Source organism: Dendrobium catenatum, unplaced genomic scaffold (genome assembly GCF_001605985.2).
Source record: "Dendrobium catenatum unplaced genomic scaffold, ASM160598v2 fragScaff_scaffold_1360, whole genome shotgun sequence".
In the NCBI taxonomy this organism is placed as follows: domain Eukaryota; kingdom Viridiplantae; phylum Streptophyta; class Magnoliopsida; order Asparagales; family Orchidaceae; genus Dendrobium; species Dendrobium catenatum.
The window spans coordinates 813,825-837,248 of record NW_021319822.1 but is presented as its reverse complement, the minus strand read 5'-3'; the positions used below and the strand labels follow the sequence as shown (position 1 = coordinate 837,248).

Below are 23,424 nucleotides of genomic sequence, written 5' to 3'. Positions count from 1 at the left end.
TTAAAAAAAATTAAGCAAGAAAAAAAAAGTGTAATTAAACTATCATGAAAAATATTAAAGAGAATATTATAACTAAAAGTGAAAAAATATATAGATATTTTAGGGCAAATTAGAACAAAAGAGTTTTTTGCGAATACGGGCTCAGGCAGGCTCATGCGGGCTCGGTCTGGCGCTGCGAGCTGAGGCACGCGCGGTCTGGCTTGACCCACGCACATGGGCTGACGGCCGGAGCAGGCACTGATGTGCCGCCGCAAGCGGGTTTCCGGGCTGCTGGCGGGATGCAAGTTGCGCGGGGTGGCGGGAGCGGCTGGAGGGGGGGGCGCGCGTGAGAATTTTTTTTATTTTTTTAATTAACCGGCGATTTATGTCCTCCGGCATTATTTGCCGCCGGAAAAAGCCGCCGGAAGTTATTTTCCGATGCTGTTTTTACCGGCGAAAAAAATTCCGCCGGAAAACCGCCTCTAAATTAGAAAACCGTCGGAAAATGCTCAAATTCTGCCAGAAATTGGTGATTTTTCTGTAGTGAGTGTATGTTTGTCTAAGGGGATAAATTTAAATCCACATTAGATGATAGAGGGATTTATGTCCTATTGATCATATCATATTTATTCTTATCTCAAATTTTTAATATCATTGGGGAGCATATATGTGCTGACTATGTCTGTAATGTAATATTCCCATTTCATGGTGAATCACCCAATTTAGAGTGTCCTAGTCATAATCATTTAGCTATGGTGCCATTTATCGATAAAATTATTATGTGGTGCCACATGGAAGTGAAACCACTTATTAGAGCACACTTGCCATATCCTTACTAGCGAGAGATAGATTGAGAATGAATCCTAGTGATATTCTTGACTAGACATTAGCTCTTTATGAGCTGAAGTAGTTTTCAAATTCGTCCGCCTTTGCAAACTATTCTGGAGGGTGGATGGATGTTTTCCTTAAGTGTTTGATGGCTCATTTCAATTTAAAATATTTTTATCTTGAATGATTATTTAGAATTTTGGTATTTTTTATGGGTCCTCTTTGGTTGAGATCTTTTTTTAACATGACCATTATCGAGGAGTTCATGGGTTGTTAAATTTTTTATTGAACCTTGTCAACTATGACTACTTGCCAACAAAGGATCGTGTTTGAATCTAAATTTATTTCTTAATCTGCACGTCATTCTTATATATCACGTGTGTACTCACAACATGCTTTCCAGGGCATATGTGGGTATATGTTGTTGGACGCATTTTACATGATGCATTCATGTGTGCATAAGAAATGATTTTTAAAATGCAATTGCATATTCAAAAGATATATTGGATTGAGATCCTCTGCTTATTACAAATGCATATGAGGGGCATTTTGGAATGTAATCATGATTTTAGATGACACATGTTGACCTCACTTTTACATGAGGTCATTCTGTTCTCTCCTGGACTCTAGACCCTACGACTTCCTGACCCCTAGGTTCCTTCTAGGCTCTAAATTTTAGGATCCTTCTAGTCTCTAGACCCTAGGATCAATTTAGATCTTAGATCAATCCAGTTCAAAATCTAAGGCTAAGGGTTTAGGTCTTGAAAACATTTCTTAGTGTTTCTTCAAACACTTTGAAACCCAATCAATTGACCCCTGATTCAGAGTCTATTAATTGTAGGTTGATAAGACATGCCTCTAGAGTCAGTCCTACAAGTTTGAGCATAATCTGATATTTTTAAGCCCATAAACTAAACTCAGATCCAAATGTTATAAAACCTTCAAATATTTACGACCTATGCCTCTAGGCATATCACCCAATAGAATTTGACCTTGGAGCCCTCTCCAAACCCTTTGATCTTTTTTAGGACTTTGATATTAACATTTTAAGTATTAGTCTATAATTTTTTGGATTCACTCTGACCCAGAATGGACCTGAGGTCAAAATGACCAAAATGCCCTTTAAGGGAATTTTTGGACTTTTGACTAAAGTTCAATGTGATTCAACCTCACTAACCTTTGAAATCCTTTCCAATCAATTTCAAACATCATTTGGGACCCATCAAACCCAATCATAGCCCCTGGGTAAACCTTGTTGACCAAGTCAACTATGGTGGACTAAGGTGCTCGCTTAGGGACTAAATGCCCATTTCAAACCCAATGCCCTCTTTTTGGCATGAGACCCCTCCCATTGAGTCTATATGGTCAAATTGAATTCAATGGACCCCATTCTTGGTCCTAGGTTAACTTGGTTGACCAAGTCAACCAAGTTTGACCAAACCTCCCATACACCCCCACTCATCCAAACTCTTTGACCAAGACCATCTCAACCCCATTTAGACCCATGAAGTGATCCCTTAGGCCTATAAGAGACTCCTCTTGGAAACCCAAGCCTTGGGTTCACTTGTGTTAGCCATTGGCTTGACCCAAGTGCCCAAAGAGTAGTCCCCCTTGAGTCACTTTTCAATCCTAGCCAAATTGAATCCAACCGAAGGTGCCATTGGATCTCCCTTGACCTAATAAATCTTCCCTAGCCAACCCAACCATTGGGTCAACTTGGGTTAATAGTTAGGCTAACTCAAAGTCACCAAAACCACTTGGGATTGAACCAACTTCCACCCTAAGTTCAATTGAGCCTAACCAACACCTTCATTAGGTGGCCCTAGGTCCAACACACCTCCCCTAGCCAGCCTAAGTCTTGGGTTGACTTGGGTCAACTTTTGGGCTAACCCAAAGTGGCCAAAACCACTTGAGATTGGGCCATCTCCCACCCCAGGCCAATTCAAACCCAATTTCCACTTGCATTTGGAGCACCAGACCCAGACTCACTTCCCAGATCAAACTTAGGGTCTGGCCTGACTTAGGTTGAGCCTGATTCGACCCAAACCAAGCAGTTTTTGGTCAACCCGAGCCATCTAATCCAATTGGACTCCCCAGGTCAAATTGAGCTCACACTCGAGCTCATCATGTCCTTTTCATCCTTTCCAAGTCAACCTAACCCAGTTCCTGGCTGGCGGCGGCCAGATTTAATAGAATTTGAACTTTGGTGGTCCCCCCTCCCGCTTCGAGCCTGACTCAAAGCCTTTTAAAGGCTGAGCTCACTAACTTCAAGCATATAATCCTCCTGGGATGATGTCCCCTCCTACCTGGCATCCATCTGAAGGCCGCCCTGATTAATCCCGACCGTCCAAGCTCGTGGGATTGAACTAAATAGGACAGCTCATTCCAGGGGCCATCATTCGCATCCAAGCTTTTGAAAGAACTCCCTAGAGCTCCCTCGAGATTCCTATCTCATTTCCTAGTCTCCTAGATGCTCCCATCCATCCATTTGAGCGAACTTCAGAGAAAGCGTCTCGCACTCCGCTCGAAGTCGTACCTATGGCCATCCTCTGATCCCGACATTTGAAGGAGATCCGTTTACCTTCGTCCTCTGAAGCTTCCTAATTTAGATCTTTTTTGTGGTAATATCTCGTTCCCGAGCTCCCTAGATAGATAGTCGGGTCAAGTGTGAAGGAAACCTTCACCCCATTGGATTTCCACCATTGGATTAAAGGTTTCCACCTTCTTGATCCTTCACGTGAAATTTCATCACACTTTGTCGGCGAGATCTCTCGCATCACGCAAGAATAGATTCATGGCTTTGGGTTCACGCGAGAGGTTGAAGATATAATCCTAGCCATTAATTCTAATCTACGATTGGATTAAATCCAACAGTTCCGGAGGCCATCTGATCCCGTCTGTCTTATCTTCCATCCAATGGCATTGGTTAATTAAACTGTTATCCAGTCACCCGCTAATGATTTCCCCACCAATCGTAGAGCACCGCGTGTAAAGCGCCGGCTGACTGGGTAATTAAAGGATTAATTGCATAGAAAAATCATGTGAAACTTAGAAAATTAAGATCTCTCAATTCACTTGGCCGATTTAGGTGTTCTTAGGCTCATTAGAAAGATCTTAGAGAGATCTACAAAATCCTTATGATCTCAGGCCCTAATTACATATGTGTAGAGTTTAATTTTGGTTTAAATTTTATATATATTATTGTATATATTTGTTAATTTAAAGTCACTAGGGCTTGGGACATTGGGAGAGTGAATTTGGATATGTCCCTGACATGTCCAAATTTTCCCTCCCCTGTTTGAGGTGTTTAAGGGCACTTTCATGCCAATTGGAGTTTAAGGGTCATATTTTGACCCTTAAATTCAAATTGGAGTCATGATCTCTCCAATGAGAATTAGGAGTTGCTTTTTGGTGTGATGGTTAGCATAAGAAGTTTAGGGCCACTAATTTTTCCCCAATCTGACCCTAGGATAGCTCCTTAGGAATTTTCTAAGGTGACTTAGAGATCACCTTAGGTGGCTTGGCAAGACACCTTAGAGAACTCCATTTGGATTTAAATTTAGGGTGTTTTGGTCTTGAGATTAGGTGATCTCATGGCCCAAATTCCACTTGATTTTATGTCCATTTGGTCCACCAATTAGGAGCTTCAAAATTCACCCCTAGAATTGACCTAGAGACTTAAATAATTCAATAAAAATGCTTATTAAACAAAAAAAAATTATTTTAAGAATTTCAATTAACTCTGATAAAACCCTAAATCTCTAAAAAAATAAAACATTATCAGATAACCAAAACCACTTGAGATTGGGCCATCTCCCACCCCAGGCCAATTCAAACCCAATTTCCACTTGCATTTGGAGCACCAGACCCAGACTCACTTCCCAGATCAAACTTAGGGTCTGGCCTGACTTAGGTTGAGCCTGATTCGACCCAAACCAAGCAGTTTTTGGTCAACCCGAGCCATCTAATCCAATTGGACTCCCCAGGTCAAATTGAGCTCACACTCGAGCTCATCATGTCCTTTTCATCCTTTCCAAGTCAACCTGACCCAGACCCTGGCTGGCTGCGGCCATATTTAATAGAATTTGAACTCTGGTGGTCCCCCCCCCACTTCGAGCCTGACTCAAATCCTTTTAAAGGCTGAGCTCACTGGCTTCAAGCATATAATCCTCCTGGGATGATGTCCCCTCCTACCTGGCATCCATCTGAAGGCCACCTTGATTAATCCCGACCGTCTAAGCTCGTGGGATTGAGCTAAATAGGACATCTCATTCCAGGGGCCATCATTCGCATCCAATCTTTTGAAAGCACTCCCTAGAGCTCCCTCGAGATTCCTATCTCATTTCCTAGTCTCCTAGATGCTCCCATCCATCCATTTGAGCGAACTTCAGAGAAAGCGTCTCGCACTCCGCTCGAAGTCGTACCTCTGGCCATCCTCTGATCCCGACATTTGAAGGAGATCCGTTTACCTTCGTCCTATGAAGCTTCCTAATTGAGACCTTTTTTGTGGTAATATCTCGATCCCGAGCTCCCTAGATAGATATTTGGGTCAAGTATAAAGGAAGCATTCACCCCATTGGATTTCCATCATTGAATTAAAGGTTTCCACCTTCTTGATCCTTCACGTGAAATTTCATCAAACTTTGCCGACGAGATCTCTCGCATCACGTAAGAATAAATTCATGGCTTTGGGTTCACTCGAGAGGTTGAAGATATAATCCTAGCCATTAATTACAATCAACGGTTTGGATTAAATCCAGCGGTTTCGGAGGCCATCTGATCCCGTCTGTCTTATCTTCCATCCAATGGCATTGGTTAATTAAACTACTATCCAGTCACCCGCTAATGATTTCCCCACTAATTGTAGAGCGCCGCATGTAAAGCGTCGGCTGACTGGGTAATTAAAGGATTAATTTCATAGAAAAATCATGTGAAATTTAGAAAATTAAGATCTCTCAATTCACTTGGCCGATTTAGGTGTTCTTAGGCTCATTAGAAAGATCTCAGAGAGATCTACAATACCCTTATGATCTCAGACCCTAATTACATCTGTGTAGAGTTTAATTTTTTTTTAAATTTTATATATATTATTGTATATATTTGTTAATTTAAAGTCACTAGGGCTTGGGACATTGAGAGAGTGAATTTGGATATGTCCCTGACATGTCCAAATTTTCCTTCTTCTGTTTGAGGTGTTTAAGGGCACTTTCATGCCAATTGGAGTTTAAGGGTCATATTTTGACCCTTAAATTCAAATTGGAGTCATGATCTCTCCAATGAGAATTAGGAGTTGCTTTTTGGTGTGATGGTGATGTTTAGCATAAGGAGTTTAGGGCCACTAATTTTTCCCCAATCTAACCCTAGGATAGCTCCTTAGGAATTTTCTAAGGTGACTTAGAGATCACCTTAGGTGGCTTGGCTAGCCACCTTAGAGAACTCCATTTGGATTGAAATTTAGGGTGTTTTGGTCTTGAGATCAGGTGATCTCATGGCCCAAATTCCACTTGATTTTATGTCCATTTGGTCCACCAATTAGGAGCTTCAAAATTCACCCCTAGAATTGACTTAGAGAATTAAATAATTCAATAAAAATGCTTATTAAACAAAAAAAAATTATTTTAAGAATTTCAATTAACTCTAATAAAACCCTAAATCTCTGAAAAATTAAAACATTATCAGATAACCTTTAATTTCATCTTAATATCAATTTCAAATTAAATCAATAATTAATCTTTTTAATTAATTAAAAATCTTTAAAAATCCTAAGTAAATTCCAAACACTTGGAAACCCTTCCATGGGTTACTCCTGACATTTGGAAGTGATTCCATGAAGTTTAGAATGAGTTTGGATCAAAATTGCTAAAACCATACTAATTAACCAATTTTAAAATTTAAATAATTAAGAAAAATTTATAAAATCATAACTAATTATAGAAAATTCCAAATCAATCAAACTCAAAGGCTAATGATTCAAAATAAAATCTAATATTTTTTAAAAATGTCAAACCTTCAAAATATGATCAAAGTCAAAATGTTAACAATTTGGCCAAACCAAGGTCAAAATCTAGGCTTAACTTCAGAAATTCAAAACATTGCATAGAAAATTCCGAATTGAGTGTGCTAATAGTCTAACTACTCACCATAAGGTCTAATATTTGTTAAAAATTTGAAACCTTCAAGATTAACTTTAATTTTAAAAATCAACTTTTAATCCCTTAATTAACCCACTAAGATAATTCATAAAAAAATTTAATAATTCTTTAAAATTTCAGAATTTTCTAACTTGAATAATAAAATGTTTAACCAACCCCTTAAAATCAGTAACTAAATTTTTTAATATTAATCCACTTTTTATATTTAACTAATTTAATTAACTTAATCAACCCCGATCGCTACTAAGTAACCTAGACCTACGAGGCTATTAGCTTAGCCCTAAGAAATGTGAAATAAACTTCACGTCCTCGATGCGAAATAAAGATAGCAATCACCTAATAATTAAATGATATCCAAATTAAGCTTTAATACATTAAGATTTAAACTTTGACATTAAATTTCCCTTCAACCTTAACCAATTCAAAACTTTAGGCAACTCCAATCAACTAGCCAGCCTAGGATCTACCCCAGACACACGACCTTCTATACACACTTTAGATGGATTTCTAGGACAACCGACTTTAGATCTAGGTTAGGCCGGTATTTACTTTTCTGTTGTATGCCAGATTTTCAAGATTTTATTGCATGTTGTGGATGAAACTGTTTGTTGTGTTTGTTTACTTTTACTGCACTATATGAATGATTGATGTGTTTGGCGACTAGATTATCCTTAGGATAGGAACGATCTGGATGTTCACTGAATTTTCTACATGTGGCCACACTCATGCAAGGTAATAAAAAGGGGGCGAAATCAAAAATAATCAATTGTAAATGTGCTTGCTATAGGTGCTTCAACTACTAAGCCCCCAAATAATAAAAAGAGCCTGATCAGTGTGTTTACTTCTTTTATCGCATATATATACAACTGCTTGGGATGTATTTTGATTTATTAAATGCTTAGAATAACCTTGCAGGAGACTCTAGAATTTTTAAAATAAAATACACACTTTTGATCTTGTAGCGGTCGAAAATTAAAATACTGGAGATTCCGTATAAATCTATGAATTTCGTTTCAAAATTTGAAATTTCCTTGTGAGTATAAATCATTCATAATCATCAACCATCAGGTTAAGATCGATCTAAGTCAACCCGCTATATTCTATCTAGAATGAGATTCTATGCATATATATATATATATATATATATACTATAAGACATAAATTCAAATTTCCCAAAAAGTATGAGCCTCTTCACATAAAGCTTAAATGGCCAATAAAAAATTCATTGTGAGGAATGAATCTTTAGGCAGCCTCTATCTAATTCTTAGTACAAGTGACTAAACTGAGATCATTAATGCATTTTTTTTTTTCGTAACTCATCTCATGCATTGACTTTGATCATTGCTTATAAATATGGTTGGTACAGGTGTGGGCACATTATATCATAGGACCACATTCTACACTTCTCTCTCCAGAATCCTATAATTCTAAATCAATAATTTTTCTGCTTCTTTTCTCTCTCAAGTAACAATTAAAATCAAACATGCTAAATAAGGAGACCACCAGACGAAACAGAGTTGAGGATTTAATGCTGAGGCATGTACTGATCTTGGCGAGCTTGATGACCTCTTTGATGGATCTAAAAATATGATTATTTTAGCCAAGTTTTGAAACATGTGAAATCCTTCTTATCAATTCCCTCAGTGATCTAATGGCTTGATAGATTCATACGTTAAAGATATTTCAGAAACCTTCTAGCAAAGCCACACTGTTGAAAGGAAAATTATTACGCCCAGTGTCTGGATTCGTCCGGACACCAATCTAGACATGCCACGTCATCAAAATGCACCGGGAACCAGTGTATTTGGTGACGTGGCGCGTCTGGATTGAGTATCCGGACGTCCGGTGACCGGACATAATAATTCTCCCTCTTGAAATCAATTGTAGTAGGCCTTTCAACCTCCACTCCAAAGGCGGTAGGACCATCTGAAAGATTCAAAAGTCCAAATCATGGCTGTTGCCCCTATGAAAAAGGTTGAGGTCTAAAGCATGCCAACAGATAAAAGTAAGATGCCAATAATCACGTAGCCAATAATCAAACTATTGGAGGAGAAACCAGGCCTTCCTTGCTTGACAACAGTAATATTCCCTTCAAATAGAATCTATTAAAAAGATATATGTAGGTATTCTTAAAAGTTGGGATACAACTACTGGAGCTAAAGGGTAGAAGATCCCATCAGGTTAAACGAATTAAATTATTGCCGTTACCATCACCTAATGGGTCATACGCTTTGAGGATTCTTGGTCTAGAAAGATTGGTGAAAATAAAAAATTAATGTAGAAACATCTAGCTTTTCGATAATCTCTGGAAGACCCAAAAAGTGGAACAAGAAGGGCGATTAATGATTCCCAAACGTCAAAGGATTTGGAGGGGCACAGCTCTAATCTTAATGAGAAGGAAAAATGGCAGGCATCTATCTTATACATCTATACTACTATTATAAAAAGGGCTTGAGTTTCCTTCCCCTGACAAATCTTGTTCATCCATTCTACTTATTTTTTAATTATCTTGACCATCCATTATATTATAACTAATTAATAAATCAAAAAAATAATACTGATATAATTTAATGCTCTCTCTCAAATTAAATATTACTATTCAATTAATACTCTTCGGCTATTAATATATATTATTATTATTATATAAAAGTGGCTTTGTATTCCACTCATAGTAAATCCTGAACGTTCATTTATAAGTTTTAAATTAATCTATAACGTTGATTTATGACTTTTCAAGTTCGCTCATGCGGCTTCAATTTCCTCCGTCAAAACTAATTAAGCATTTAATCGGTTTCTTAATTTCCGTAGCATGAGTTTCGTAAGCATGCATTTAATATCACCTCTTTCTTTACCTATTCACGCCATAGATGAGACATTGGGCTCTTCATCTTCCCCTGTTCTTCTCCTCATTATTGACTTTTCATTTCTTCGCACCAAAGGTGAGACGTCGGGGCTCCTCCTTTTCACCATTCTTCTTATTGCTTAATACAAGACGGCATTACCTTCCGGCTCTTCATTTCTTCACGTGAAAGATGAGGCGTCGAGCACCTCTTTTTCTCCTGCGATACATGGCTACTTTGAATATTGCAACTTTTCGTTTCTCAAAGCTGAAACGAAGCTTTTCATGTAATGCTAGAATTTAAATGAGCTACCACTTTTGAATTGACAATGATTACGTTTCTATTCCACTATTTCAGCCAAACCTTTCGTAGTCTAAAACCTTCATGTTTCGTATTCCATGTCGTAGGTGATGCTCAATCGCTATTATAAGTATCACCAAGAATGTACCAGTTGATTATGTATCATTTTCGTTGTTTATTACTCAAAGGGAATGTTTGGATGGATTTTGGTAGGCTTTATCCAAAATTCTAGCTCTTGAATGGTTTGTAACCTGCAACTGCATGGATAAGCCCCTGAATTAACCCACATGCTGCAGCGAGGGATATCATGAGACAAGCCATGCTCAAGATCTGAAGCCAAATCCATGTCTTCGACCACCGCTTGATATCTGCTTGTTTTATGTATATCTCAACAGGGAAGAATACCGTCAAAGGCCAGAAGGTGAGAAAAAGGGCCAATCAATCCAAGGAAATCGTTGAAGAAGGGAAAGATCATAGCAATCACTTCTGTCACAATTACGTACGTAAGATGTTCTCCATATCAAACGGAAGAAGCAAAAGGGATAGTCGACCATCATTGGATGTTTGATTATGCGCTCACCTGTCACAAAAGAGTTACCTGGCCATGGGCATTGGCTCAGGTTTTCTACAAACTAAATGATTGGTTGGCAGAACACTTGTTCAAATTTGAACTCTTTAGCTATATATGTTTTTTATTAAAAGAAATTGAATTTTGTGTGATGGAAGCAGGTCTTACCTGATAAACACCGATCAAATGGATTCATTTTTGTTCCATCAAACCTACTATTCTTAATTTAATATGCAAAAAGACCTTACACAAAGTTAAAACCTTGTGTGATACAAGTCCTCGACAAAGGGATAGTGGAATCAAATAGGGGGGTTAGAATGGAGTTCTATTAAGCATATATATAATGGATAAAACTCTGGGAATATTATGGAGATAAAATAATTATAGTGAAGTGTATATTTGCTAATTACTCTAATAAGCTTGTCATAGATGAGAAGTTATATATGCTCTAATTCATAACAATAAATTATAATATGTATATATATGTATATCAAATATTATAAATTCTTAAAAAAATTATATGTTCTTGGATCATCCAACATTATGTTTTTTAGATCAAACTTCATGTAAGAGTAAATAAAAGAGCATAATAAATTTAATTCTACGATACAAAACAGTAGTTCCATAGTAGCACAATAAGAAACATAAACAACAAAATCTAACTAAAGTAACTAAAAGATACATGATACAAAAAACTAATGCCTCCTTTTATGTCGATGTGAAATCGCATCAGTGCTTGGAGTAAAATGCTGAGGTGCTCGTAGTGGCCTGGTACGTAGATGGTGCTGGTCCTGATCACTAACATCTTGCTGAGTAACTGGGGGCTCTCCCAAGGAGGAAGGTACGAACTGAGGTGTGGAGGCGACGTCAAACTCAGCTGTGAAGTGGCTCTGAGAGGGACCAAGATCAGGATAGGAGGATGGCCCAGCATCATATGGATCTGCAGTCGGAACGGCTGGACTATACACCTGCGTATCTGCCTCGTCAAAATAATGAGCATCGTCAATGTATATCTGTTGTTGTAATCTTTGGCACATATCTCCAACAATATTCACATCCACCTGTAAAGGTGTCCCCTCAGTACCGCCAAAGTGTGGTTGCAATCTCATCTCCATGCTCACAAAGAAATCTCGCTGTCAGGTTAAGTAATTCAGTTAAAATTTATCATATAATTAAATTTAAATAACTTAAACTTACCATGTGACGTTCAGCTGGTGATCTTGGATAGTATGTACTCGGAGGATCCACTGGGGGCTTTAGCATGTATAGTGTAGCCCAAGAATGAAACCATGCAAAGTACTGCTTCACCTTATAATCATAGTCCAACCCAGGAATCTCTCCAGAAACAATGTATGCTCTCCTGCTCTCCCATAGTGCAATACTTGCCTGGTGATATAATGCCCAATCAGTATCTGCCTTACCACGTCCATCAACTCTGACAAAACTAGGATCCATTGGCATGATATCAATGGAAGGGCAGTATCCAAATTGTCGTAGTACTCGATCAGGGAGATGCCACTCAACCCTTTTCCAACTGATCAAAGGAACTCTGGAGAGCCAAGTGTCCTGACCTGAAGTGCATATCTGTGGAACCTGAGCATGAATCTCTGCAGTGTATGGTTCCCATATTACCTGTATCATTTTGTATATAACAATTTAATCTTTATAATATCGAACAAATATGAATAAAATGTACCAATATAATTATATTTAACATACCTGACTCTCAAGTAAGCCATCTAGCTCATCCCTGTATGTCATAACATTTCCTACAGGTACCTCCCGAAGTCATTCCTCATTCCAACTATTTAATTTTATTAATATTAGCAATAAAATTAAAATCAAATAACATTAATATAACAAATTACCTTATTCCAACACTCAAACTATTAAGCTGAACATGAAATGGTATATGAAGCTGAGGTCTTCCAACATGTAGATGCTCCCAAGCCCATATCTGTAATAAGTGGATGCACCCTCTATGTTTGCTCGTTTTGGTCTAGTTTCTTCAGATAGCTCCCTATACAAATGAGCTAGTACTGCACCTCCAAGTGAGTATGTCCTGAATATTGCTATATCTTTCATCAACGGCAAGTACTGTAAATGAATTTCAGAGCTTGAAGTATCTGGGAGCAGGTGACACCCAAGAAAAAAATAAAATGTAAGCTCGCACATGCCTCCAAAAATCTATCTCAGATAGATCAATGTAGGAGTCCCTCAAAAAATCCACCTCAACCATCTTAGTGGAACACATGTATGCGCATGCGCCTGACCCATCTTGAACTTAGCTATAATCCGTGGATTGAATGGGTCATGATACAAAACATCTGGGTCCCGATGCTGGCCTAGTAAATCATCATAACAATCTGGCCAACTCAACCATCGTCTGCCTGAACCAACAACTGGGTGGCCAACAAAAGAAGGTCCATCAATCTGTATCCCCAATATCATGGAGACATCCTGTAACATAATACTTATTTCACCAACTGGGAGGTGAAAAGTATTCGTCTGTGGCGACCACCTCTCTACCAGAATTGTAAGCAAGTGATGACCCATCCTCCTATACCTCATCTGACTGACACTATCCAAACCCACAAAAACTAAAGCCTCCATGAACCTAGGATAGTTAATGGTGAATCAATTTGCTACATCCTCATCCCATTCTCGAGTTGATGAATATGCCTTCACAAAATCATTATTTACAGTTATTCCTTCTGTAGTGCCAACATTCGTGTAACAATAATGTTGGACCATGCTATGGATTTCAGGATTCATATCAACATTAAATTCATCTAAATGACATTGTGCATCATTTTCATAATCATCAGGACCTAGATCACTTGATCCACTACTCATTATTTCATAGCCATCATCAACATTAACCGATGGTCTCTCGGAAGATTCTGGAATGTCATGACAAAAACTTCTATGATGTTCACTTCATCACATACACAAAAGTTTTTGAACAATTAAAACTATCTCAGCCGATAAATTTTTATTTAAAATGCATTAAAAAATACATATATGAAAAACTTACTCAGCATTTTGCGGCATGAAACATGGATTGGTCGGATTGCATTCAGTCACCCCGTCGAAAGTATATGTCTCGTGCATGTGAGCTGTTAGTTGCTCAACAACTATATTTTGTGTACTAATTTCTTTGACCTCTACATAAAGTAGAAGTATATGCCTAACTGCATGCGATAACACCATCTGACACACCTCCTCATCGTCCACAACCGAAGCTATGAACTCATTCCTCAAGGGTAGACGACAAACTAAGTTTACTGAGTACTCCGACGTATCATATTTTAGTTATTTCAGAATCCTAATCTTCAATTGCTCTAAGTTCATATTTGCAGATACTTGCAACGTCCGGTTACTACCCCAACATATGTTGGTGAATATTTATCATCTAACGACAAGTGCCCACCATACATAAGAACAAAGGATGCTCCTCGTCCAGATATTGTTGCACTACTAAGTATAGTTTATGATTACCTACAATTACCCATACACAATATTACTACACTTCAACAAATAAATTCACACATAAGCATTTAACAAAATATATTTAAATAGATATTTTTTTGTTCACAAAAGGATAACTACAGTAATTTGCATATAAAGTTCGTATTTATATTAATTTTTTATACAATTATTCTCAGCATAATTATTTGAAATTAAATATTTTAAAAATGAACTTTATATTAAAAATTCCTTGTAATCCCTCAAACATTATAACTATATTTTATAACTATTTAGTAGTCACTATTACCAATTATTGAAGGTAATTGAATGTTGGCCCTTTATAACGATAGGTTAAGCAAATAGGGAAAACCTTTACTTGCCCACGATTATCTATATTGTACCAAAATCTAACGCTAACACGAAGGTATGACTTTCGTAGTCATATTTGACAAAAAAATTCGTGTTGTCTAAGAAACGAAAGAAAATTAACAAAAATATCCTTATATTAATTTTAAGATATCTTTAATACAAATTTTATTCAATAATACATGTATTATTTTATTTTTTTTCAAAAAATTTTCATATAATATATGTTCAACATATTATATATCTCAAAAAATTGTAAATCTACATTTGCCCAAACAAATCCTAGCAAAACTTAAGTTCTTTCCACAAATCAAATAATTCCTCAAGCATTCACAATAAAATACCACATAGTACACACAAATCCTAAATCTAATCACTAAAGGAACCCTAAACTTCCAACATAAGTCATTCAAATGAAAAAAACTACTAAAGGAAAGAAATTTAACACAAAAACATCCAAAAAAAATTTTTAAAACTGTCTTACGTCGCGGATTAGCCGAGAGTCGCCGACTCCTTCGCCACCCAAACACACAGTATTAGGGCAAGAAAAAGGGTCTTCGCGGGTTGATAAAGAGCAGGGGTAAGTCGCCCGTTTAACGGGCGACTTACCTTAAAGGGTGACTTTGGAGAGTTTAATTTTTTTTTTCGTTGGTTAATCGCTTAAATATAATTAATACGATGCATAGTTTAAAAAATTTCCCAAAAACTTGCAGTGAGATTACTGAAGTTTTTCTTGTACTGTGAATTTCAAGACCCGAGGTCCTCTCATCATTTGTTTCTCTTTATGAGTACCTACCTACTTGTAAAGAAAAGCAAGCTAGAAATTTCGTCATTCACCTATACAAATTATTATTTGTGGAGTTCAAAGATACGTACTCTAGGCAAGAGGTAAATTGTGTGAAAATTGGATTTTTAAAATAATTATTAAATTAATTGTAAGTAACGTGTAAAGACATGTTGTCTTAATACAAAATACTGAAAATTCTGATTTTTGGGATAAGTATTATTCCAAATTGAGCCATGTATTATTATTAGGCGGGTTTTGTGATTTATAAGATTATATTTGTTCGAGTTATCTAACTGATCTCCACCAGCATAAGAACTTTTCTTTAGAGTGGGGAAGCTTTGAGTAGATTATAATCTGTAAAGATGCTTATAATATTTCTTCTCTTTAATTGTAGCTCTAAAGAGGGTTAAAGAGAGATTCTTTCTCGGCTATAAATGTTAGTATTTTGATTAGCAATGATCAATTTTCATATTAATATTCTTTTTTTATTTTATAATATTTTTTATTATTTTTTAAAGTTCTATTAATGTGCACGTTGTGCACGTGCATTTAAAATAGATAATTTGATATGTTAATAGTATAAATTGTTATTTATATTAATATATTTTATATATTAATAGTATTGTCAATTGGCTTAGACTTCATCTCACAAGGAATTCTTGATATGATCTTGTGTAAAGTTCTTACATTGATTACACAAATAATCTTTATAATGGGCGACTGACAAGTGTTATCACTACAGGAAAAACGTCAAAAATCGGCGATTTTTTCTGGCGGTTAATATGGTTTAACCGGCGGTTTTATTATTTACCGGCAGCTTTGCGGCGGCATTAATGCTGCCGGTGGCCGCCGGAAACCTATAGCACCTGCAAAAAAAAAATAACAGCATTCCCTCTATTTGAGGGAGGTTCACCCTAAAGTCTAAACCTGCAGAAAGAGCAATACATTTTGGGCAACACGCCGCTATATTCATCAAAACTATAAACATAACCATAAATTCTAAATACAATCACAAGTTCACAAGTTCATAATAAGGTTACAATCAGAAGTTCTCAAGTAAGTTCATCATAAGGTTACAATCACAAGTTCACAAGTTCTAAATACAATCATCAAACATAAAAAATATCTAATCCTCAGCTGTATCCTCACTGTCTGCAGATGGCTGCTCCTCTTGCTCCTTCTTCCTCTGATTTTCAGCTATGTAGGATTGCAACTCTGCTTGCATTTCATTTTAAACTTTTCTCATTTCTTCAATCTCTCTAGGTTGAACCCTTCTCATCACTTCAATCTCTCTAGTCAGCGTTGCAACCCTCTCGCTTACAGATTCTTCAGCTCCACTTGGATCATGAAATGTAGAGGTGGATGAACTGCCCTCAATAGCAAAAGCCTGTGAACCCATGCCATATACCCTTCCCCTTTATCTTCTACCAACAACATCTGACCATGTATGATACTCAGAAATGTGAGCCGATCCTGAAGATGATCCCTCGCCAGTGGACTGCCGACTTTTTCTAGCTCGTACTAAATTATCCTACGAGTTATAATTAGTTTTATTAAAATAAATTTTTATTCTAAAACTCCAAAAAAATTTACTCACATGAGCCTTCTTAGCCTTCTCATCAACCCACTGATGGCCAGCTTGATGTTGATGAGTTCTTGTATGCAACTCCAGTGGTGTTGGCTCCCGACCAAGGGACTGTTTCTGAAAATTTAAGAAATAGTTTTAATAACATAAATATATGTAATAAACTAATTCAAAACACTTACGAGGCGACGCCTATGTTCCGTATAAGGTACAGATCCACCAGTATGAAGAGAGCTTCCTAAACCGCCATAGTCAGAGGCTCTGTTCTGTTTATTCTGCTCTCTCATTTTTATAAACTCAGGGGTCGCCCAAGCACTACTCAAATCAGCCCAAACGTTTCATAAGCTGTAGATGAACCGGCATGAGTTGTAGATGAACTGGCACGAGAATCTCTATGTAGGGTCTACTCATCGGGCTTCATCAAATATTTCATAAGCTGTAAATTAATGAACCGGCATGAGCATCTCTATCTGGCTCGTACTCGCCATGTGATGTCCAAATCCAATAGTTTGGATGAAATCCCTTATGATATAAATCAAGCTTCACATCATCGGGCTTGAGGAATGCTAGATTTTTATGCTTCGAACATGGACATCTAAACATTTTATCAAACTGAAAGGAAGGCAAACCGCCGGCTACACCGGCTGTCTATAAACCGCCGGTTATAACCGCGGTAATAGGCATTTTTCCTGTAGTGTATCTTCTCAGTTTATTTTACATAATATCCTAATCAAATTTTGCATTGTATCCATATTTAGTGAAATTGGTTGTTATGATTTCATCAAATTTGTTCTTAAAAATCCATCCTATATAATCTTGAATATTATTAAGACTCTCATTCAAATGCATGTAAAGAATATCATGCAAATTATAGGATATGTTTTGATGTACATATTACTATAAGTTCAATTCTAAATTTCAATTTTTACCTATTTTCACTTGTTTTATGTTAGGTCTTTCATGCTTTGCATTTCGTTTGTGACTCTACACTATTTCGACTTTAACGATCAGGTAATGAATTTATCTGTACTTAATTGTTTTTATATATTTTGGTAGTTGCAATGAGTTTACATTAAATCAAACTTCTTTGTCCTTCATATTAGAGATTGCTTACTACATGATTTTTTAAATTTCTGATTTATGTTTGGTTTTAGTTATGATGTTATGATTAACTTATGTTTTAGACTTTGTTTAAATATATCACGTGAAAATCTCTGAAAAGGGGTAAATATTTATGGGATAGACTTGTGACAATGACAATAAATTGAACAAAAGTGGAACATTTCTTTTGAGACTGGATGAAAGCCATTGACACAACTTGAAAAGAAAACGGTGTCAATTTCTCTAAAGCGATATTTTCTTCAGAAATGTATTGAATTCAAACAAGGCAAACATCAAATGGGTTTGAAAAGCTTAATGTAATTAGACAAAATGCATATCAAAATTGTTTGTAAACATAGAACTAGAACATTAGCAGATCATGCACTGAAAAGAAAAAAAATCATCCAAAGTAGATTAGGTGAAATGCAGCAAAATAAAAGAAAAATAACGAACAGAAACTGGACCCTAAAAAATCATCATACTAGCGCTAATAAATTATAATGGTGGTCACGCACTCGAGATCATCCATATTCTGAAACTAACCTAAATATTTTTTTCTAAGATTGCTAATATAAATTCAAAAAACTTTACAGGGCAATCGTGGACGCATTATGGTAGCTTGTGCCATTTGAATATCTTTTCTTTGTGCTTAATATTGCATTTAACATTCACCAATTCGATACAACTTGATTAATATATGTACAATATAGGCTTCAATTGCCATTTTTTTGGCTATGTTTGATTGGTACTCTTATTTCATAGTATGATGATGCTTCTCTATTTTTTTTAAATTTACAAATATCCTTCTTCTTGTGGTTTTCTTTATCCGGGTGGTGGTTCAGATTTTTCATTATAGCTACTTGGGTTCTACCGTTTGTTGCTCTTCTTATTAGAATATTTGCATATAGCTTTGATATAAAGTTAAGCTATACTTCCCATAATCATGTTATAAACTTGTTTGTATTTTTTGATAAAGGTGCAGAGATTTTCTGATATGAGTAGTTATCTTGATCAAAAGCATATAGTTGCTAGTTTTTCACCTTTAACCATATAAAAATATTTGATGTGTATGTAAATAAGATATGTCAGAACGTGTTATTCAGCCCATCATTAGCCCTATTTGATAATTAAATAATTGTAATCACCAAATCTTGCTCCGTTATTAACTTTACTATTTCAAAATAGCATTAGCGTTTTATATATCCTCTTTTGTAGATCTCTCCATTGTAACCTCTACCACTCTTCTCTTGTTTACTTATGTGAGGTGACTTGTCTTCTGTAAGTTAGCAGCTCAAGCTATACATTTATTTCACTTTCTCTATAATTCATTATGAATAATAGGTTGTTTTTTCCGTTTATTAAGTTTCTTTTTAGAAGTGGAATATATTGTTTGTCCGAATTTAAAAATTGGGTAACCAAATAGTAATATTTTGATGTGTAAATATGTTGGTTTCTATTTTCAGTTTTGCTAGCTTTAGTTGGAATTAATGTTAACGTATGTTTCCTTATTATATTTTAATGAAGAATGTGAAAATGTGATTGACTTGAGAGACTTTATCACCCTAAATGAAAATAAAGATTTTTTTTTTTATCAGCGTATAAGTAAAACCGAAGTTAGAAAGGCTTTAAAGAAAATAAAGTGTGAAAAAGCTGTTGGACCTAATGATATTCCAATAGAGATGTGGAAATGCTTAAGAGATGAAGGAATTTCTTGGCTTATTAAATTTTTTAATACTATTTTGAAGACTAAAAAGATGCCAGATCAGTGGAAAATGAGTTTGTTAATTCCTAATTTTAAGAATAAAGGTGATGCACAGGAGTGTGCGAATTATAGAGGAATTAAGTTAATGTGTCATACTTTAAAACTATGGGAGCGAGTTATGGAGCATAGGTTGAGGCGTGATACTAATGTTTCTCAAAATCAATTTGGATTCATGTCGGGTAGGTCTACTATGGAAGCCATACATATATTGAGAGGTTTGATGGAGAAATATAGAGAGAATAAGGAGGATCTACATATGATATTTATTGATTTAGAGAAAGCATATGATAAAGTTCCAAGAGAAGTGCTATGGAGAGTTCTTGAAAAGAAAGAAGTTAATAATGCTTATATTCAAATCATTAAAGATATGTATGTAGGAGCTATTACTTGTGTTCAAACACAAGGTGGTTTGACCAAGTATTTCCTATTTCTATTGGATTACATCAAGGATCAACCTTAAGTCCATATCTTTTTGCTTTAGTCATGGATGTTCTCACTAGACATTTGCAAGAGGATGTACCTTGGTGCATGCTTTTTGCTGATGATATTCTTCTTGTTGATAAGACAAGAGAGGGAGTTGAAGGTAAACTTGAATTATGGAGATCAACTTTAGAGTCTAAAAGTTTTCGCTTGAGTAGATCTACAACTGAATATATGGAGTGTAATTTTAGTGGAAATAGACCTAGTGAGGGGATTGTGACTTTGAGCAATCAATTCATTAATAAGAGTACACGTTTTAGATATCTAGTATCTATTGATCAGAGTGATGTTGAAATTGATGGGGATATTATTAGCAGAATTCAAGTTGGATGGTTGAAGTGAAGGAATGCATCGGGCATATTGTGCGATAGAAAAGTCCCCCTCAAACTTAAGGAAAAATTCTATAAGATGGTGGTGAGACCTGCAATGCTTTATGGTGCTGAATGTTGGCCATTAAAAGAGAAGCATAATACTAAGTTAAGTGTTGCATAGATGAGGATGCTTAGGTGGATGAGTGGCTTGACCCTTAGAGATAGGATACGAAATGAGCATGTATGTGAAATGGTTGGAGTAGCTCTAGTGGAAGATAAGATTAGAGAGAGTCGCCTTAGATGGTTTGGTCACATTAAATGGAGGCCTTCCGATGACCCGATTAGGAAAGTTGAGGTATTAGATTTGGCTTATATTAAGAAAGGTAGAGGTAGACCTATAAAGACTTGGTTAGAAAATATTAGAAATGATCTTTCTTTATTAGATTTAGATGAGAATTTGACTTTTAACTGAACACAATGGCAAAAAAAGATTCATGTAGCCGACCCCACATAGTGGGACAAAGGCTTGATGTTGTTATTGTATGTTTCCTTATTATATAAGCTGCAGCATGAAGCACAATGCTCGGATAGGCCTTAATCGAGTCTGCTTTCATCCAAGCCCAAACAACTCCTTCATAGGAGGCTTTACAACTATTTGGGCATATTTGCAGAATTAGTTATGAGTTGGCCTGTTAATCAATTGTATGTGTAATCAATGCTTTACGAAATATGACCAACATTTAGCAGACAACACTGCAGTAAACCTAATTGTAAGTCACCCTGAACATCATCTACAATCTTAATAAATTAATGAATATGGAATGTCTAACCATCAACCTAATAGTAAAAGATTAATTGATTTCATTTATTTGAATAATTTATGAGTGTACCTCAATACTTGAAATGGCAAACCAAGATATGATGGAGTAGTGTACAAACCTAGATTTTTATAGATCAAATCTATATAAATAAGTGACAAATTCTTAGTTAGTATAAATAATGTGATTGCTTTACATACTCTATTTTACTATAATTCAATATTATGAAGCATGCCTATTTATGTGTTGTTGATGTCAAATAATTACTTTAGCTCATATAAATAATCTGACATGCTTCTACTCTTTAGTTTTATTTCAAACTTATTTCATGCTTTTCATCAAGAATAATCTACTTATCTTCTTTCGATGGTATAATTTTCATAAATATATTAGTAAATTTTATGAAAGCTATTTATTTTGCTTGCTTTCTTTGTGTGCTAGGCCTTTTCTTTTATGAATTTTTAAAAGTAAAACTTCTTGGTTATAGGCTAAAGATTATCCAAAGAGTTAAAATCTTCATCTATCTCTTGAAGCACATGTTTTCAAATTTGGATTCTGAGAAAAGTGGTAGCATCACATATGAAGAACTGAAGACTAGTTTTGCACGGTTTGGTTCAAAACTTTCAAAAAATAAAGTAAAGCAACTCATGGAAGCTTTAAGTTGATCTAGACACTAATGTTAGTTTTCTAATAGTTTAACTTTTTAATCACTTTCAGATTGATGTCGATGGTAATGGGACGGTTGACTATATTGAGTTTATCACACCTACAATGTATAAACACAAGCTGGAAAGGGATGATAACTTATGTAGTGGCTTTCAGTATTTTGATAAAGATGATAGCAGCTAAGTCTGCTACTAACAATCTCCTGTCATGCATGGATTCTAATAGAACCAGCATATCTAAGTCAAAGTCTCTTTCTAATTTCTCTTATACCACATATTAAAGATGCTTATACATTAAATTTCGTTGAGAACAGCTATAGTGGACTTTCTGAGTGGTGCAACAAAGAAGACAATGAAGCTTTCTTTCTGTCAGATTAAACGAGGATACAGTCTGGAACTACCTGGATACAATGCTATGCATCAATATCCTCACATGAATTAGAAATGTCCATCACTTCCACCAGACTATGACAGGCCGAGCTATTGTTGAAGCTCTTGCTATTCATATTGCGATTATACATCATTCTTAGTTTAGTATTGCAATTGTAAATCTTTTAGTTATATTGTATTTCTCAAGATTTGCTTGATCGTTTTAGATACTTGGTTCTTACATGCCTCACAACAGAATAGTTTGCTTATGTAAATAATTTAATGGGATCAACTGTTTGAATATTGATTAAATTGTGATTGATTTTCATATAATGATTTCATATATTCTTTTTTTGATAGATAAATGTTATATAAGATGTCATTCTTTTTGTTGATCATAGTGTTCTTGTTGATAAGAGTAGAGAGGGAGTTGAAGGTAAACTTGAATTATGGAGGTCAACCTTAGAGACTAAAGGTTTTCACTTGAGTAGATCTAAAATGGAATATAAGGAGTGTAAGTTTAGTAGTAATAGACCTAGTGAGGGGATTGTGACTTTGGGTGATCAAGTCATTAATAAGAGTACACGTTTTAGATATCTTGGATCTATTGTTCAGAGTGATGGATATATTATCAGCATAATTCAAGTTGGATGGTTGAAGTGGAGGAGTGCATCGGGTTTGTTGTGTGATAGAAAAGTACCCCTCAAACTTAAGTGAAAATTCTATAAGATTGTAGTGAGGCCTGCAATGCTTTATGGTGCTGAATGTTGGCCATTAAAAGAGAAGCATAATGCTAAGTTAAGTGTGGTAGAGATGAGGATGCTCAGGTGAATGAGTGGCTTTACCCTTAGAGATAGGATACAAAATGAGCATATAAGTGAAAAGGTTGGAGTAGCTCCAGTAGAAGATAAGATTAGAGAGAGTAGCCTTAGTTGGTTTGGTCACATAAAACGACGGCCTTCCAATGACCCGGTTAGGAGAGTAGAGGTATTATATTTGACTTTTATGTTAAGAAAGGTAGAGGGGTAGAGGCAGACCTAAA

At 35.9% G+C, this 23,424-nt stretch overlaps 2 protein-coding genes across 2 annotated transcripts; both read right to left on the bottom strand.

The window, feature by feature from the left end:
* Positions 1-11,362: 11,362 nt before the first annotated feature.
* Positions 11,363-12,428, bottom strand: LOC114580873. Its single transcript, XM_028699668.1, has 3 exons — positions 12,387-12,428; positions 11,865-12,299; positions 11,363-11,800 (listed from the first exon to the last, which is right to left on the bottom strand). Exons 1-3 carry the CDS (start codon positions 12,426-12,428, stop codon positions 11,363-11,365), a joined length of 915 nt encoding a protein of 304 aa, XP_028555501.1.
* A 120-nt stretch (positions 12,429-12,548) lies between these two features.
* Positions 12,549-13,280, bottom strand: LOC110116007 (serine/threonine-protein phosphatase 7 long form homolog). Its single transcript, XM_020849433.1, has 2 exons — positions 12,941-13,280; positions 12,549-12,793 (listed from the first exon to the last, which is right to left on the bottom strand). Exons 1-2 carry the CDS (start codon positions 13,278-13,280, stop codon positions 12,549-12,551), a joined length of 585 nt encoding a protein of 194 aa, XP_020705092.1.
* Between the last annotated feature and the right edge of the window lie 10,144 nt (positions 13,281-23,424).